Source organism: Labrus mixtus, chromosome 5 (genome assembly GCF_963584025.1).
Source record: "Labrus mixtus chromosome 5, fLabMix1.1, whole genome shotgun sequence".
In the NCBI taxonomy this organism is placed as follows: Eukaryota; Metazoa; Chordata; class Actinopteri; order Labriformes; family Labridae; genus Labrus; species Labrus mixtus.
In genome coordinates this window covers 31780471-31797209 of record NC_083616.1, presented here as the reverse complement: position 1 = coordinate 31797209, position 16739 = coordinate 31780471, and the positions used below count along the sequence as shown (strand labels likewise).

General features: G+C 40.0%; 1 protein-coding gene across 4 annotated transcripts in view; it reads left to right on the top strand.

The window, feature by feature from the left end:
- Nucleotides 1-15081: 15081 nt before the first annotated feature.
- The window catches only part of LOC132974898 (NACHT, LRR and PYD domains-containing protein 3-like), a 184150-nt gene continuing 182492 nt past the window's right edge, over nt 15082-16739 (top strand). For all 4 annotated transcript variants that reach the window (XM_061039217.1, XM_061039218.1, XM_061039221.1 and 1 more), the window contains exons 1-2: nt 15082-15254; nt 16125-16235. In XM_061039217.1, the coding sequence (XP_060895200.1) occupies nt 15178-15254; nt 16125-16235 (188 nt within the window). In that variant the 5' untranslated portion in view covers nt 15082-15177. The remainder of the gene's footprint in view (nt 15255-16124; nt 16236-16739) is intronic.

Below are 16739 nucleotides of genomic sequence, written 5' to 3'. Positions count from 1 at the left end.
GTTCATTACATTCTGCTTTCTCTGCATGTCAGATATGATGATATAATAGCCTATTGTCTTTCTACTAAATGCATCAAAACTATAATTGTCCTTTTTTAGTGTTTTGTAACACCAATAACATTGTCAGTGGTAAAATTACAGAACATTGGATTGCACATTTTAGACTTGAGTGTGACAGACTTGAGAGGTTTTCATACTTGAATTAAGGTGATTTAGGCCGTTTAACCTTTTCAGTGTCCCACATTTAGAACAGTACTGTCCCACATTAGGAAATGCAGATTGAGTGTGGTAACTGGATTTTCTCTTTGGGTTTGAGTAGGGGACATCCTGGGGATTTCAGAGTAGTACTGGGTGTGGATTTAATGTATAGCTTCATGTTGCAATACATCCCAGAAGTCTAAAATGCAAAAAGTGTCCCACATTAGGCTAATTCACCTATTTCAAACTGTCTGATGAACTAAATTATGTGTGCATTAAAGACATCTCATAGTAGCTCATCAGTTATAAGATAACACGTTACTGTCCGTTTGCACTGAAATGTGTCTCGCATTACAAGCTCAGAAATCCTCGCATCCCAATCAGATCACATCACACTGAATAGACAGAGCGGAAAAATCGCATAAGTTACATTTAAAATCACAGTTCAGCAGTGACAGAAATATATAAATAATGTTAGGAGACTGTCCTTAGTTTAAAGTGCTCACAGTCCTATGTGCAGCCCAGCTCAGGTACATTAATGTTTGGGAATGTGTGGGGTTGAGTTTTGCCTCACTACTACCCTAACCCTCTTTAACAGTGATATGGAGTGAGGAATGAAAGCGTGTTTGTACTTGTTCCTCTTAAGCCCTGTTTCCACCGAGCGGTCCGGTATGGATCAGTACAGTTTGGTACGGTTTGGTTCGGTAAAGCCTGATCCTGTTTGCGTTTCCACAGCCAACCGTAGTTACCGTACTCTTTTTTTAGTTGGCGGCGTAAAAGCTAGTGATGTTACGGTTGACACCGAGGCTTTGAAGCGTGTGTCGAGTAAGAGGGGCTTTTCTAGCCGAGGCCCCGTATCGAGGCTCGTGTCATTTTCAGAGAAGCGCGTCATCGATGACAAACGAGGCCTCATTTCGAGTAGAACTACGTCATTGATTTGTTTGTGTTTCGGGTTGTGGATAAAAGGAAGCAAAAGTCACTTGTCATGTCTCCTCGTGAGTTTGCGTTAGTTGGTTGGTTGTTTCGTGAGAGTTAGTGGTTGAGAGTTGGAGTTTTGGTTCGATTTTTTAGAGAAATGGAGCCTGCGAGAAAGATCAAAACGTCTTCTGTTTGGGAGCATTTTGAGTTATCATCTCCCAATAAGGTAAACGTTAAATCAGAACATTTGTTCAGCGGTTGCTGGAGTCGAACCCGAGCCTCTATAACCATTCTGCTACTAAGCTTTCATGAATCAACATGCTGTATCGCTTCAATTAGTTGTTATTATTTCTGTCACTATCATCATTATCTGTGTTTATTATCGATGGCTTATTATTTTGATTTGAAGGTGAAGTGCTTGGTGTGCCTTAAGGAGCTTTCTTTCAATCTTCCTTTTTTCCTGGACTTGTAGTTCACATAAGCCCTCAAACTTGTTGAACAATAGATTTATATATATTATTGTTTAATAGGCTATATCTTGATAGGAAATCATAAAAAAAATAAGATCACCGAATGATAATATGATTATATTAACTAAGGTATGTTATAAAGTAAAAACGTGAATCCTTATTGGTTACCGCAGTAGTACAATTTGCTATGACATGTGATGTGATCTATAATAATTTGGCTGCTCTAAATTGTTTTGACCAGTAGGTGTCACTAGTGTACACTGTGTTAAATGAGGCCTCGAGTAATGAATCGATTTGCGATACAATTGGCTGGAAAGCCTCATTGCTTCACGAAGCCTCATTTCGCCATCACTAGTGAAAGTGTGACATCATAGCAACGCGACACAGTATACCCCGCTAATAAATTAGACGAAGAAGAAGAAAGTGACACAGTAAACAAAGAGCAACAATGGAGGACATCCAGCCATTCATGGTCTTTCTCATTGGCTTGTGGTTCTTTGTTACAAAACACAATGAAGCTTTGTTTCAGATGAGGCCGCGAGGAAAAATACAGCCGTCCTTTATTACCGCTGTCGCACAGGAAGTGACGATCATTTCGACCAATCAAGGGACTGCAGTGTTTAGCTCCAGCTTTTAGGGTCGGCTGGGTAGACTTGGCACCCCAACAGAAGGGTAGCAAAAAGTAGGACGGTAAGGGACGGTAATTTGGGGACCTTTCCTGATAGTGGAAACGCCACAAAATGTGCGCCGTACCGTGCCGAACCGAACTGAACTGCTTGGTGGAAACAGGGCTTTACAGTTTGGCACCATAAAGCGCCTCCCAGAGGGCAGGAGCTGATACTCCTCATGTAGGACATGCAAAGGGTCGGAGGCTATCTTCCCAGCCAGTCTGAGGGTGTGCTCACTGCAGCTCATGAGGAACGAGTGCTCAATACGTTGACCCACCATCTTTGAGCAGATGCCCAGCAGTCTTAGTATCCTCGACTTTAGCTGGATTGAGAGGCTGCAGAACCAGACAGGGCCTCGGTATTGCAGGACACTTTGGATGGTGGAGCAGAAGAATATGTGTAGGATCGTCTCACTGGCTCCGAAGGATCTGAGTCTCCTCAGAAAATAAATCCTCTGTTGGACCTTGTTACAGAGGTAATCCACATGGTGTGTCCAGGAAAGAGCACTGTCTACATACACTCCCAGATATTTAAATGATGAGCGTGGTTTCATATGTCTATTGTGAATGATGACTTTCTCCATGACAACAGTTTATTTGAGGACTTTCAGTCAGGATTTAGAGTCCACCATAGCACTGAGACTGCACTAGTTAGAGTTACACTCATCTACTTCTAGGTTCAGACAGGGGACTTCTCTCTGTGCTCGACTTGTTAGATCTTAGTGCTACTTTTGACACCATGACCATCAAATCCTATTACACAGAGACTAGAACAATTACTCTGAATTACAGGGGCTGCTTTAAGTTTATTTTATTTCAGCAGGTAATGAACCCATTGAGATCAAGATCTCTTTCAGAAGGCCAAGAGGTCAGCAGCACAGGTCATGATAAATATTACATGATTAAAAAACAGTTTACAAACTATAAGCTAAGAGAAAACAACAATGCGAACCTTTATTTATTCTCGAAAGAACACAGAGGCACAGTTAAACAAGCAAAAACATAACAAAACCACTTTGATCCATTAAAACAATTGGAAACAAAGTGGCTAGGAATCAAATTCCTAAACTCTGGAAGAGAGGGAAGAACTCCAATCCTTAGAGATTGCTGGACGGCATTCTATGATTACAATATGCAAATCGGTTCACAGATAATGTGCAGAGACGTGAAGACAGATTACAATTTAGAAACACTTCATGCTCTGGCAAATGGTCTCGCGTTTTTTTTTCTTTTTAAGATCGAGCCAATAGGCTTCAAGCTAAATGAGATCTGCCATTTTAATAATAATAATACATTTTATTTAAAGGTGCCTTTCAAAACTCTCAAGGTCACCTTACAAAGCAGAGATAAAAACAACAAAGTCGGGGCACTGGTGGCATAGTGGTGGGTGCGCGCGCCCCATGTGTGGAGGCTGTGGTCCTCCAGGCGGGCAGCCCAGGTTCGCGTCCCACCTGTGGCTCCTTTTCCCGCATTTTATTCCCCGCTCTCTCTCTCCCTGGTTTCCGGCTCTACCACTGACCTGTCTCTCCATAAAAGGCACAAAAAGCCCAAAAAATAAATCACGAGGAGCAGACAGTTTAAAAACATCACCACGTATACCTGCACACCTTCAAGGATGGCCAATCAGATTTAGTGTACAGGTCACAGTGATGCGTAAGATGTGAAAACAACATGAGCTTTGTTTAAGACCAACATTATTTCCCTCAGACTGGACAACATTGAATGCTGACTGCAGAAACTGAAAAGCTTGTGCAATAAGTTTAAATCCTATTTATCAGATTGATCTCAGTTTGTACATGTTAATGATAAGTCCTCTATGCACACCAAAGTTAGCCATGGAGTGCCACAAGGTTCAGTGCCTGGACCGATTCTCTTTACATTTTATATGCTTCCTCTGGGTAATATTATGAGAAAACACTCCATAAATTTTCATTGTTATGCAGATGATAATCAGCTATACATATCAATGAAGCCTGATGGCACCAATCAGTTCACTAAAGTACCAAAGCAGATATGTGGAAATGTTGTCCCACAGAGGGAACAGATTTAGACTGAGAACTAAATCAGGAACAGAAAATAATCAAACTCAAGCAGAGCTGTACTTCTTTATTTACACTCATGACCACATCCTTTTCTGGTAAGTAATTATCTGGGGGACTTCAGGCCTCTCCACCATTCCCTAAATTAGACTGGAGTTCCTGTCTATGAAAATGAAACTTACATTTAAAAAAGCACAGTCATTTAAAGTAAATACGGAACTCAGATGGATCGATAGTTCCCGTGTCTCAGTTAAAGGAAACCTACTTTGCAGGTTACACTTTGTTATTTTACATGATATGATATAGTTACTGGGTTCCTCTCAAAGAAGAGGTGCTCCGGTGCGGTCAGCGTTATCGTTGATGGTGAACTAAATTGTGTGTGGTTAGGTTTGTTTAAATGCTGTCTTCAGTGTTACTGTGTTGACTGCTCTCTTTATTGCTTCATGAGAGAAAGTACATGTGATCTTAAAACAGGCATCCCATGTTTCTCATGTCTTCTTTTGGATCCAGTTACACTCTTAGAAATTCCCCCTGTTAAAAAACGGTAGACAACTGGCAGTAGGGTTGCCAGGAAGTTACTGTAAAATTAACGGTATATTGCTGTTGCTTTAAATGTTAACAGGAAAATACTGTTGAAAGGATTAACTGTTTAATACTGTTTATTTACACTTCTTTACAAGAGGTATATTTGCAGATTTTTACTGTGAATTGTAAATACTACACCTAGCTATAGATTAATTTCCTTCTACCAAAATGAACACAATATATTTATTTTCTAAACCTAGTGATTTGATAAATGATTCCTTGCATGTCAGGTTATAAAACACCATGTTTTAAAATAATAAATAAACAGTGCCTTTAAAATTTCTCCTTCCAGACTGAAGGAACTGTGGCAGCACAAGGATTCTGTAAAGGGAAAAAACAACATTAGAACAAAAGCAGCTCCAGCTGAACAGTGAACATTAACATGTGAACAATCCTTTCTAAATATTCTCCATATACAAGTAAAAGTATGAAGTAGAACTAGTATGAATAAAAATAAGTCCTGGAATTACTTTAAGTACATGAATTCAGGATGTATGGCAGAAGCTTTATGTGTTAAAATAGAAAAAAACAAAAAACATGCTTCAGGTCCATTCTTTTTTAATTTTTTTTATTAGGTGATGCAGAACAATACAAGACGGGTGAGGGACATGACAAGAGCAAAAGTATGTAGGAGACAGATGAGACACGACGATACAATGCACAGCATAGACAGAGACAAAACAGGCAAGCAGGGAGTAATAATAACGTTTTGCAATCTTGTATGTTGAGGGTGTTGAAGGGCCCTGCTTGTGTGTGTGTGTGTGTGTGTGTGTGTGTGTGTGTGTGTGTGTAATTCGAGTATATGCTTGTATTTTTCCCCCCCTCTATACCCCTATTCCTATTTTTGTCCTTCATTCCATTTTTCTTTTCTTCTTTTTCCTTCTCCTCCTTTTTCTTCTTTCAACTTTCCTCCCCCTCTTTCTTTCTATATATATTATCTTTTTATTTTATTTTTTACTTCAGTCATTGTGTGATGCAGGGGTGCCCCTGTCTCAGTTGCCCCCAGACCCTGCGGAGGGGGCCAGCTGATAGGGTCGCCTACTGCTACCCTCCCGCCAAGCTTGAACAACCCCCAGACCTAATGGGAGGGGATCTGTTTGTGTTGGTGCTCGGAGGTATCATCTGATTAAGTTCTTTAAGGCACAGTATTTTTATCATTGCAATTGTTTTTTTTTTTTTTTATGTATTTGTATATTTTTGTATTTGTTATTATTATCGTTGTCCTGAAGTCTATCCTTTTTTAACCTTAGTGTTTAAAGATACACAACTGGACCACTGAGAGGATGGAGGCACCAGGAGGGGCTAGAAAGAATATTCAAAACAAAGGGAAAGAAGAAAACTAGAATAACTGAGGAATGATAAAATAAAAAAGAACAAAAAAAAGTGGGTAATGGACCATATCAATTGTATTCCAGTGTAGTGTGTTGTTGGGTTATGTATTGATGACAGTAGTATAAATAGTGCAGATCATGTTGTAGTAATAATAATGTAATTTGTCCGGATTGTTTGACTATGATTTGCTCGTGTATCATTTTAATTCTCATTATCTTGCTTTCTTCATCCCCCTCAACATACCACTAATACCAGAAAAAGAAAAAAATTATAATAATAATAATGATAGTACAAAATAAATAAATAACTAACTAATAATAATAATAAAATATTTATATATATATATATAAAGCAAGAGAGAGAGAAAAATAATGGTAAATAATAGAGATAATATCAATATTGGAAGCAATTGTTACAGGAGTGTACAGTAGTAATTATGATAATAATAATAATAAAAAAAAAAACAGCAAAGGTTTGTTGGCACGGGGTGATAGCAGTAGTAATTATAATATAAGAGAAACAGAAAATACATAAATAATGAATAAAACAAGGCAACCAAAGAAAAACAGACAATCATCTGGATTGGGGAAAGAGAAAATAAATAAATAAAATAAAAATAAATGCATAAAGAAATGAGAGTGGCTGTGATGAGAATTTATGATGATGAATATGATATGAATATAAGGGGGGGAGAGGAAATAAATCAATAAATAGGTCATAATAAAATGGTGGCTAAAGACAATAATAATAATAATACTAGTAACAAAAAAAGATTAAATTTGATGGTAAGAGGGAAATAAATTCATAAATAAGTTGTGATAGTTATACAGAAAGGAAACAAAAAAACTAAAAAAAAGGTCCATTCTGACAGTCTCACTAAAGTTTCCTTTTATACATTTTCAAATACTGTATATTATACTATTTATACTGTGGCCATATTGCCTAGTAGGCCCAGATAATCATCATTTCTAATTCAATATTTCATCAATAGTCAGTTGAAGCTGAAACAAAGAAAAAGTGACTGTTTTTGTTAGCTAACCTTACCATTCTAGTACCACCAGGCAAGCAAGTCAAGTTCATTATAGCCCACTTAGTTAACCACATTACAAGAAAATGTTTTGTTTTTTGTCCCATTTAGCAACTGTTAAGATCTGTATTTCAAGCTAATGTTAGCTGGCAAAGAATTCACTCACTGCGTGTGTGTCTGCCTGCAGTGTTTCTCTGTAATTTCCAAATCTAGCTAACGTTAATCCCACAAATGACTTCAAACTTAGTAAGTGATGGTGTTTGTCTATTCTAACTAGCAAAGCAGTAAGGCACTCTCCTCTTAATTGTCAGGATGGAGATGGATGACAATCTGACAAAGCCAACTCCACTGTCCTTTCAACCATGTGGTCTCACAGCTGTATTCGTTTTAATAATAAAATGTTGCATAGGGTTAGGAACTTAAAAGTTGTGAATCCCATCACTGGGAGCCGGTGGCAGGATTTAATGTACTGGCCATCACTGTCCCCCAACGAAGCAGGGGGACAGGTCTCATTCAGGCCCTTGGGATGCATCGTGTCGAGCTTGGAGATCCAAAGTCTCTCAGCTCTCCGTCTCTGTGCTACAGTCCGTTTGGAGTTAGCTTCCAGTACCGTGGCTTGTAAGGATTGCCGTCCATGGAGCACAAAATGTTTCACCAATGGGAGGTGAACTTCCTTCCTCCTTGTGATGTTGTACCTGTGTTGGGTGAATATGGTTAAAATAGTGTTACCAGTCTCACCCACGTATTGTAATCCGCATTGTTTACAACTGATCAGGTATACACAGTTTTTGGAGTGTGGGCTTCCCATATATTCCATTTTAAGAAACATTCTTATTGTATCTGCTGCGCAACCAAGTTTGGTGCTTAAAAATTTCCACATGACCTCTGGATTTAGGGGTCAACATGGGTTGGACTCTTGCTTTGACCAGGTAATCTTTCAGGTTCCTGTTTTTTCTGAACGCTGCAATGATCCTGTGGTCTCGTAAAATCTCAGTTTCTCCGATGACGTTTTGAAAATTATTTTTAATAACTCTGACCAATTTAATCATTGCTGGAGAGAAAGTAGTAACAAAGTCCTCTTTGTCGCCACATATTCTGTGAAATCTCAGCAGTTGAGACTTTACCAGCCCAGCATAGGTGTGTTTAGGATGGTGGCTAGTTTTGTGGAGTAGAGCATGACTATCTGTCTCCTTGAAAAATACTTTAATGTCCAATTTGTTTGTTTTCTGGAAATTTTACCTTTGTATGTGGTAGTGTCAAGAAAGTCTACCGAGGTGTAGCTGGTGGTAGACTTCAATGAAATGGACGCATTGTGATTGTTCAGAGTGGTTAATAAGTTATCAAAATCCTCCTTAGTGTGAGGCCAGACCCCCAATATGTCATCCAAATACCTACAATAGTTTAGAGGTTTTTTGTGATACGAGGCCAGGGCAGACGTCTCCCATTCCGCCATGAAAATATTTGCGTAAGCTGGAGCAAACATTTTGACCATCGCCGTGCCTTTGATTTCAAGAAAGAACTCACCATTAAACTCAAAGTCATTTCGAGTCAAATTGATTTCCAGCAATTGTATTTTCTGGTCTCTTTTTATCTGGATGTTTTTGAAATATGTTTTTTACGGCTTGTATGCCTTCTCAAATATCAATATTCGTGTACAAGCTGTTGATATCAATGGTGAAAAGAAGCGAATAGGGTAGGGTTAGGTTAGGTAGGGGGCGCAGAATGTCTTTATTTAAAAAATAAAAACAAATAACTAGTGTTACAGAACAAACAATACCAAACAGTTTAGGGAGCAGAAGTGGTCACAGGTGGCCCAGGGACGGCAGGGGATGGTTTTAAATGTTTCTGATTGCATCTGGAGAGAGAAGATGAACATTTGTGAAACAATCCGCATTTTATTATAAAGTGTTTTATTTAAATATTATTTTCTCTTCTGAGTAGTACAGAAAACTCAACTCAATAGTTTTCCTTGCAACCAGACCTACAGCATGCACACATATCTTCATGCTCTTAGACATCAATACTCTAAAGGCAAGAGCTTTTGTGTCCCAAACAACGTAGCCTACTATACAAAAGAAGAAGTGTATTTTCTTAAACTGCTTATTTTCTTAACATGCTTAATCTATACCTTATAAAAGTACAGTGGAAATAACTGATGTTAACTCGAGCTAGGAATCATTGACGTTACTATCATCCATCAATGATGATCCACCAACCAACACCTCTCACCCAATGCAGACTCTCAGCTGTGAACTTTGCTTTTTTACTTCCTTTATATTTGCCATGCACCTTAACTGCCTCTGCTTTATCTGGTCTCATGCACTACATCACTTTATTCTATCCTTTCTATTTCAGTATTCATGCAGTTCTGGTTACTTTATTCCTGTTGTTTCTTATCCATCATTGCACTACGGTCACTTTATTTATCTCAGTTTTACCGTTACAGTTATATTGTTTATATTAGTTCTGTTGTTCCATTATTCACCATGCACCTTATTAACTTATCATTTAGTATTTGCCTACTTGCACATAGCTCTGTATATATATATTTATTTCTTGTTGACTGCACATAGTTATGGTTACATCTATTTACATCTGTTAGTCTGATCACTGTCCACTTATATCTACTCTTTTATTTTTGTATTTTTAAGTTAAGTTTAAGCTTTAAGTTGTATTTAAATTGACACTTTATATTTAGGTTAAAATGTTTTGTCTACTTGCACTGTTGTTAATTTACTGCTCTGTGTCCCCCGGGGACAAATAAAGTTTTTTGAATTGAATTGAATTGAAATAACGAGCTAGCTTAACTACAACAGATAAATAACTGATCCGTGCAGCACGTTACCTCTGTGTCTTTTTCACATTTTTTCTCCTCTTCTTCTTTTTCGTCCCTGGGCTCCCCGAAGGCTTTGTTGTTGTTGTTTTTTACATTATGGATGTTTATAGACTTCATGTTAACCGGTATCGCCAGTGTCACTAACTTCTAATAAGTCACCTGCCCTCCTCCCCCACAACGAGCAGGTAATGAGCAGTTAACGAGCAGGTAACAAGCAGTTAACGAGCAGGTAACGAGCAGCTGTGTTGTGATGCGCCGGGCCAAGCAGGAGGCAAGAAAATAGAGCCTTTTTAAATATGTGATAGTTGTGTTTTCATGGCTTTTTTTGTATCATTACTAAATAATAGCATGAAAATTATATTAGATAAATAATATTTAAACACATTTTTCCTTCTTATCTTCAACTTTTCTGCAGCTCTCATTTGGGTCGCCAGCGGAGCCCCCTATGGAGGCTGGCGCCTCTAGCATTTGCCTATACTGCCTATGCCACGGGCCGGCCCTGGCCAGCATTACAGACTGACTGAAATGCGGGGGTGATGGGATGCGGTATTTAGGCTAAAGTGTGTTGACCAAAAGCCATCATTCTCAACTACGGAATCTTTTGCCATGAAAACACCAATGCACCTCGTAATCTCTCTTGCTCTTGCAATCGTTTGGGCAAGAGGGGCTGCAAACCAGCTTGTCAGTGTGGGTCTGCCTGTTAATGTGTTTTTAACAAGAGGAGTTGATTAGAGCTTCTCATTGTGTTGTGGATTAAATGCTGCATCATGTTTGTTGGGCTATTTGTGTAGTTCCCTGTCTTCTTGTAATATTTGCACACAGTTTTTGTCTTTTCTCTTATCTTCTCACCTCTTTCATTTTGTCTCTTGAGGAAGCCAAAATGTTTCCACACCTCTGATTTATAACACAGTGGTGTGGTCCGAATTTCAACATCTTGCACCGCAGCTGCCATGATAAAGACTGCTTGTTACAACCAGGTTACAACCAACCACCTCTGCTCTTCAGGTGCTGAGGCTCACGCGAGTGACGTAGGAAGTCAAACAAGAGAAGCATGAATAGATGGCGCCCTCTACTGTTTAAAAAAAGTACTGCGATTCAGTTTTTCAGAGTATTAAAGTGAACCTTGACACCTTTGAATCGATTTTGAACTGCCTCACAATTAATCTTTACATCCCTAGTATGCAGGTGTTGGAAACAGGAAGTTAGTTATTGTAGTTTGTCAGCAGGGGAAGCTTCAGCAGTGACACACAGGTACTGTACATCACCTGTAGTAGTCCCTTTTTTAGTGCAGTCATACCTGCGTCAGGTGTGAACACGAACAGATTTCGATTGGCTGTGACTGACACTTGATAGTTAGTTTGTAAATTCTGATGAACCAGGTACATTTTGATTTTCATTCATTTCAAAGAGCGTCCCATTGATTGACTAACGATGTAAATGATCATTCACTGTGAAACTGTCGACAGTTTTTAGACAATGAAATAAAACATGTTAAACACAGAAGTTTATCAATCACTGAAGATCATTTAAAAAGAACGATGGTCAATAATAACTCAAGTTCTTTTTTTTATTTAATAACAGTCTGAAAGTTCTTCTCTTGATTGACAGCTGAGGTTTCAACATGAAGACGATCTCTGCTGCTTCTGATCACACACACACTTTTATTTCTTCTCATGAATCTTAAAATAATAAACTCAAACTTCCTTCAGGGAGAAATGGAGGGTGTGTCCTTTGATCACCTGTTGGTATGTTGATGAACCAGGTGTAGTATTTCCTGGTCTCAGTAGGACTCTGACTCTGTCTCGTTCTGACGCAGATCTGTTCTCTTTGTTGAAGGTAAGAGACACTTTTCACTGTTTTTAAGACTCTCTGTTTAATTTAAGTGTCAAAAGAGCTGTAAGCTAACAGTTAGCCACCATGTTCATTAGCTGCTCTGACTATCGTAGAAGTGTAGGAAACACAATGACTCTCAGTTAGCATGCAGGCTATGCTAACCATGCTAACATGCTAACAGTACAGTTTTACACAGCAGATCGAGGGAGTGGAGTCTGTCCTCATCAGTTAGGACTAAAAATAATCACTCCATCAGCTCAACTGGTTCCACAACTTCTCTGAAACTGGACGGTTGCCAAGAAAAACAAACACTCCTCTGCACCCACAGCAGAGATCAGCACAGACCTTATTATGCAGATCTATAAGTAGAATTACTGCAGTGAAATCAGAGTGTGTGATTCTAGTAGATAGATTTATAAAGACAAACTCTGTCTGCTGTAGTTATTCTCTATGATCAGCTCTTATTGAATGTCTCCTTCCAGTCAGATAGCTGGGTCAGATTGATCTAACCAATGGGGATTCTTCAGTCTGTTGGGCCCCTTCACAGGGGAGTCCTCCAACCATTCATCACCAATATGTGATCAATAATCTGACACCTACAAAAAAGTGCTCTGTATAAACATTTATCTTCAGAGTTCACAGAAGTATTATTTCCAACATAAAGAACATCTCTCCCCGATAGTTAAGACTAGACTCGCAGCATTCGGTCATTTACTGTTAAATTTCATCTTCACTATCTGCTCCACCACTGCTCCTCTGTTTTCACTCTCAGACGGATAATTCATGTTCCTTTTCCTTCAGTGACTTTAGTTGATAAACTTTTCACAGGAATAAATCATGTGACTCTTAGCAGAGCGATGAGAGTGAGTGCTGTCAGATGGGGCCCCCTTAGGACCCGATCACACAGAGACGCAACTCGCCTCAAAAAAACACCTGAACGCAGCTGAGGAAAGAACAGTTGGGAGCGCCTGTGGAGCAGAGCTGTGTGTGCATACGGGCGAACAAATGAAATATGTTTGCTCCAAGAGGAGGAGGGGAAAATGTCATAAAAAGCGGAGGTCAAACCTACTTGATTTGATTGGCTACTTTAAGTGACATTGACGATCGCTGCGACTCTGCTTCTTGATCAAAAAAGTTGAAAATGTTTAAACTTTTATGCGTACCCAAAAAACTGTTAGAAAAATGCAGCAAAGAAGAGCGCCCAGCAATCGTGCTGGACCATAGGATAACCATGGTTTTGCTGGTGCCGCTTTCCCTTTTTGAAGGTGTTGGGGTTGTATCAAGTCAACTTTGGTTATATTCTTTAATAATTATTTCTAATTATTAATAATATAAATAAAATATCATTAAACTATGTTTAATCTCGTTTTGGGGCACCACCCTGTACTCAGGGAAATATAACCAAAATATCACTCAAATCAGTCTCAGATTAGTTATTTAATTACTAATATTATTAATAATTAACAACTATATTTAATAAATTGAAGGCGTGAAATCCGTACACAAAGCCTTCGCACCCAGCTTATATCACAATGCAAATACAACCAGTAATCACAAACAACTGCTCTCTTAAATTATAACAGAATTTATTTAATCAAAGCAACATCAATCCAAAATCAATTAACTTAATCCAACAAATAACTATCATAAACTAATCTAAGCAAACAAACATTACCAAGCAAGGCTTGTGGAAGGGGTGTGAATGTGTGTGTGTGTGTGTGAGAGAGAGAGAGAGAGAGGGGGGGGGGGGAAGAAGAAAAGGGGGAGATAACTTCGTCCCACGTGGTCGCTCACGATGGCGCACCTAACAAAGGCCTGGGTGGACGCGTGCGTGTGCGTGTGTGTGAAAGAGAGAGAGAGGGGGGGAGGTTACTCCGTCCCGCGTGGTCGCCTTTCCGATGGCGCACACCTAACAAAGACCTAATGTGGCCTTAATGTCTGAAAGAGACCGAGTTCGGCCCTACACGATATGTGTCTCTGAGGCGTCTGGATAGCCTTGAGTGTATAGCTCTCTTTGTGTGTGTGCGTGTATGGCCTATGTGCGTAATGGCGCGGTGGTGGAGTTAGTCTCCCGATATACGTCTACCAGAGAATATGTGTGTGTTAGAAAGAGGGGAGAAAATGGGAGAGGAGCGTAGAGGTGGAGAGAAATGCGTGCCTGAAGAGGCCGGATCACAGTCTAACTCCCGCGTCACAACTCGGAGTAATTCCCTTCATTCACAGAAACAAACCAATGGCCGAATTCAAGTTAATACGGCTTACACTGGCCTTTCTGATCGGAAGAATAATACCCGGTTATAACGCTGTTACGCTAAACACATACAGGACGCATCGGTCCGAAACAACAACAAGAGTTTTAAGTCGGTAAAACTCAGGACGCAGCGGTCCAACAAAGATAAAAATTACAGTTTCTGCACAAAGCAAACAATTGTTAAAAACACTCTCTAGCTAGCAAGCTAATTCTGCCCAGACCTAATTAAGCCTCACTTGTGAATCGCTTTGCCTGCGATTGGTGAAGGAAAAAGGAGTCCGGCGATAAAACAGATCTTCTGTCCGTCCTGGTGTAGAGGCATCTGATGGCGGCGAGGGTCCCTTACGGCAAGAGCGGCTTCGTTGGTTCTCCGTCGAGGGGAAAGATGTCCGTTGATGTCCTTTCGTTGCAGGACGGAATAAGACCGTTATCGTTCTGATTAACTGTTATAGTCTAACGCTCTCCGAGAAACTGAGATGCGTTCACTGGACAATCCGAGATCGGAATTTGGAACACTGCCGGCCGCGGATTACCTGCGCGCTAAAACAAAGGAAGATTGTTGCAGGAAACAGGAGGTGAGCTTGTATCTCCGAGCACTTTAAGTCGGCGCGTGGTAAGAGAGAGAACAAGGGGAGTCTCAGAGTTTTATCACCTGGCCGCCTTCCTGTGGGGTCTCCCTCAGGTTCCGGTCCCCCCTTTACGTCACACGTAGGTGTGAAATACCGCAGGGAATTCTGGGATAAAGAGTCCTTTTGGGCCTCTTGGTGATCTTAAAGGCCCAAGTCCATGGTTTGACTGTCCTAAGCCTGCGTGGCCCAACAAAGGTGAACCAGGTAGATGGGATGTGTGTAGAGTGACAGTGAGGTGATGATGATGATGATGATGAAGGTGAATCAGCAGCTTCATCTCTTTGTTTCCTCAACAGCTGAAGATCTTTGACTGGATGTGACTTCAGCAGCTGAACTCTATCAGTGTTGTTGTAGTGACAGAGTGCAGCTCTCCCAGCAGGGGGCGCTCTGCTATGGATCAGTGTGAGGACACAGAGGAGGGAGTCCCTCCCTCTAAAACCTCTCTGTGTGAAGAACATGAAGCTCTGAGGTGAGGATCTCTAACTGTCCATGGCCGTATCCGAATTGCCAAGTACCTCTTCAATCTGTCAGTAGACAGTACCTACTATCCGTGCTGTATACTGTTTAGTACCTACTATCTGCAGGCAGATATTTGTTCCAACTTGATTCATTCAGTATGGAAGTGACGTCATTTACGTTACCCGAACCGGCCGCATACCATATATTTTTTTGTTTAGCTTCATTCAAGAAGAGTAATGCGCATACAGTCAGGTAAACAAAACAATATCACAAGTAAAAGACAGATTAAATAACTAAATAACATACAGTAGCCTACATAAAGAAAAGAACAAATGAAAGACAGTAATATACAGAATATAAAATAAACCAATAAAGACACATTTAAATAGTGAAATCATTATTTAAATAGAGGGGGAAAGGTTTTATAATAATGCAGACATTTGTTTTATTTTCTGTTGTTAATTTAAAGTAGTGACTTCAGTCGGGACTTTAACTCTAGATTAAAAATGTATTAAATGAATCCACGCTCGTTTGTTTTGATTTGGAGGCGAACGTGAGGTGACGATTTACGTTTAATTTCGCACTGCATTGTGGGTGGTAAAATACAATTCATTTCCTGAAAGCATGCATCCGATCCATACTGCATGAAACCAGGAAGTTAGTATCCATACTGAAATGTTCAGTATACTGAGGTGGACCCAAAATATGCAAACTGAATGACCACGAGAGTTTACTGAACTGTGGCTATTTGGAAAGGGCCCATGACTCTTCTCCATGTCACAGCTCAGCACTCACATCACTCCACCTTCATCATCATCATCATCATCACTGTATCATCTGCTGCTCACAGTAACTGATAATGTTTGTTTTTTTAAATCAGGATGCAGGAACAGAGACCAGACTCTCCTGGACCCAGCTGTGTGTCCATGAAGAGTGATCGGTCTAAACGTCTTCCAATCTTCTTTAAAGATGGACATCCGGCTGATGGAAGGTGAGATCTGAAATTGACAAACCGCTCTGTTCTGCTTTTCTGTAGGCTCACTCTTTCATCCTCAGCCATTTACATCACTCTCAGTCTTCAGTCCATGTTCACCTCTCCCAGGACTCGTACTTTTCTCCTGTTTCTCCTACTTCTCCACCAGAGGTCCTCAGAATTCACCTCCTTCTCTTCTAGGTTTCAATAGCCCAGACCTTCCCCTCTACTCTACTGACCTGTCTTCACTTTCCTCATCAGCTTCATTTAGTTTTCTTACCACTTCATGATCATTGTGTGCTTTGGTTCTATCTTGTGTTTTTTGTTTTGAAGTGTTTGTATTTGAACCCTGACCTTCCTGAAGGCTGTAAAATGTGGAAAATAATAATTTTATTGCAGCTGTGAGTCCATTTATTTTTGCATTTGGGTCCTTCCCTGCACCCTATTTCCCCGACCCTGTCAGAACTTAACCTGCCTGACACAGAACCATTCGACAGTGAGATGGACTTCATGACTTGACAA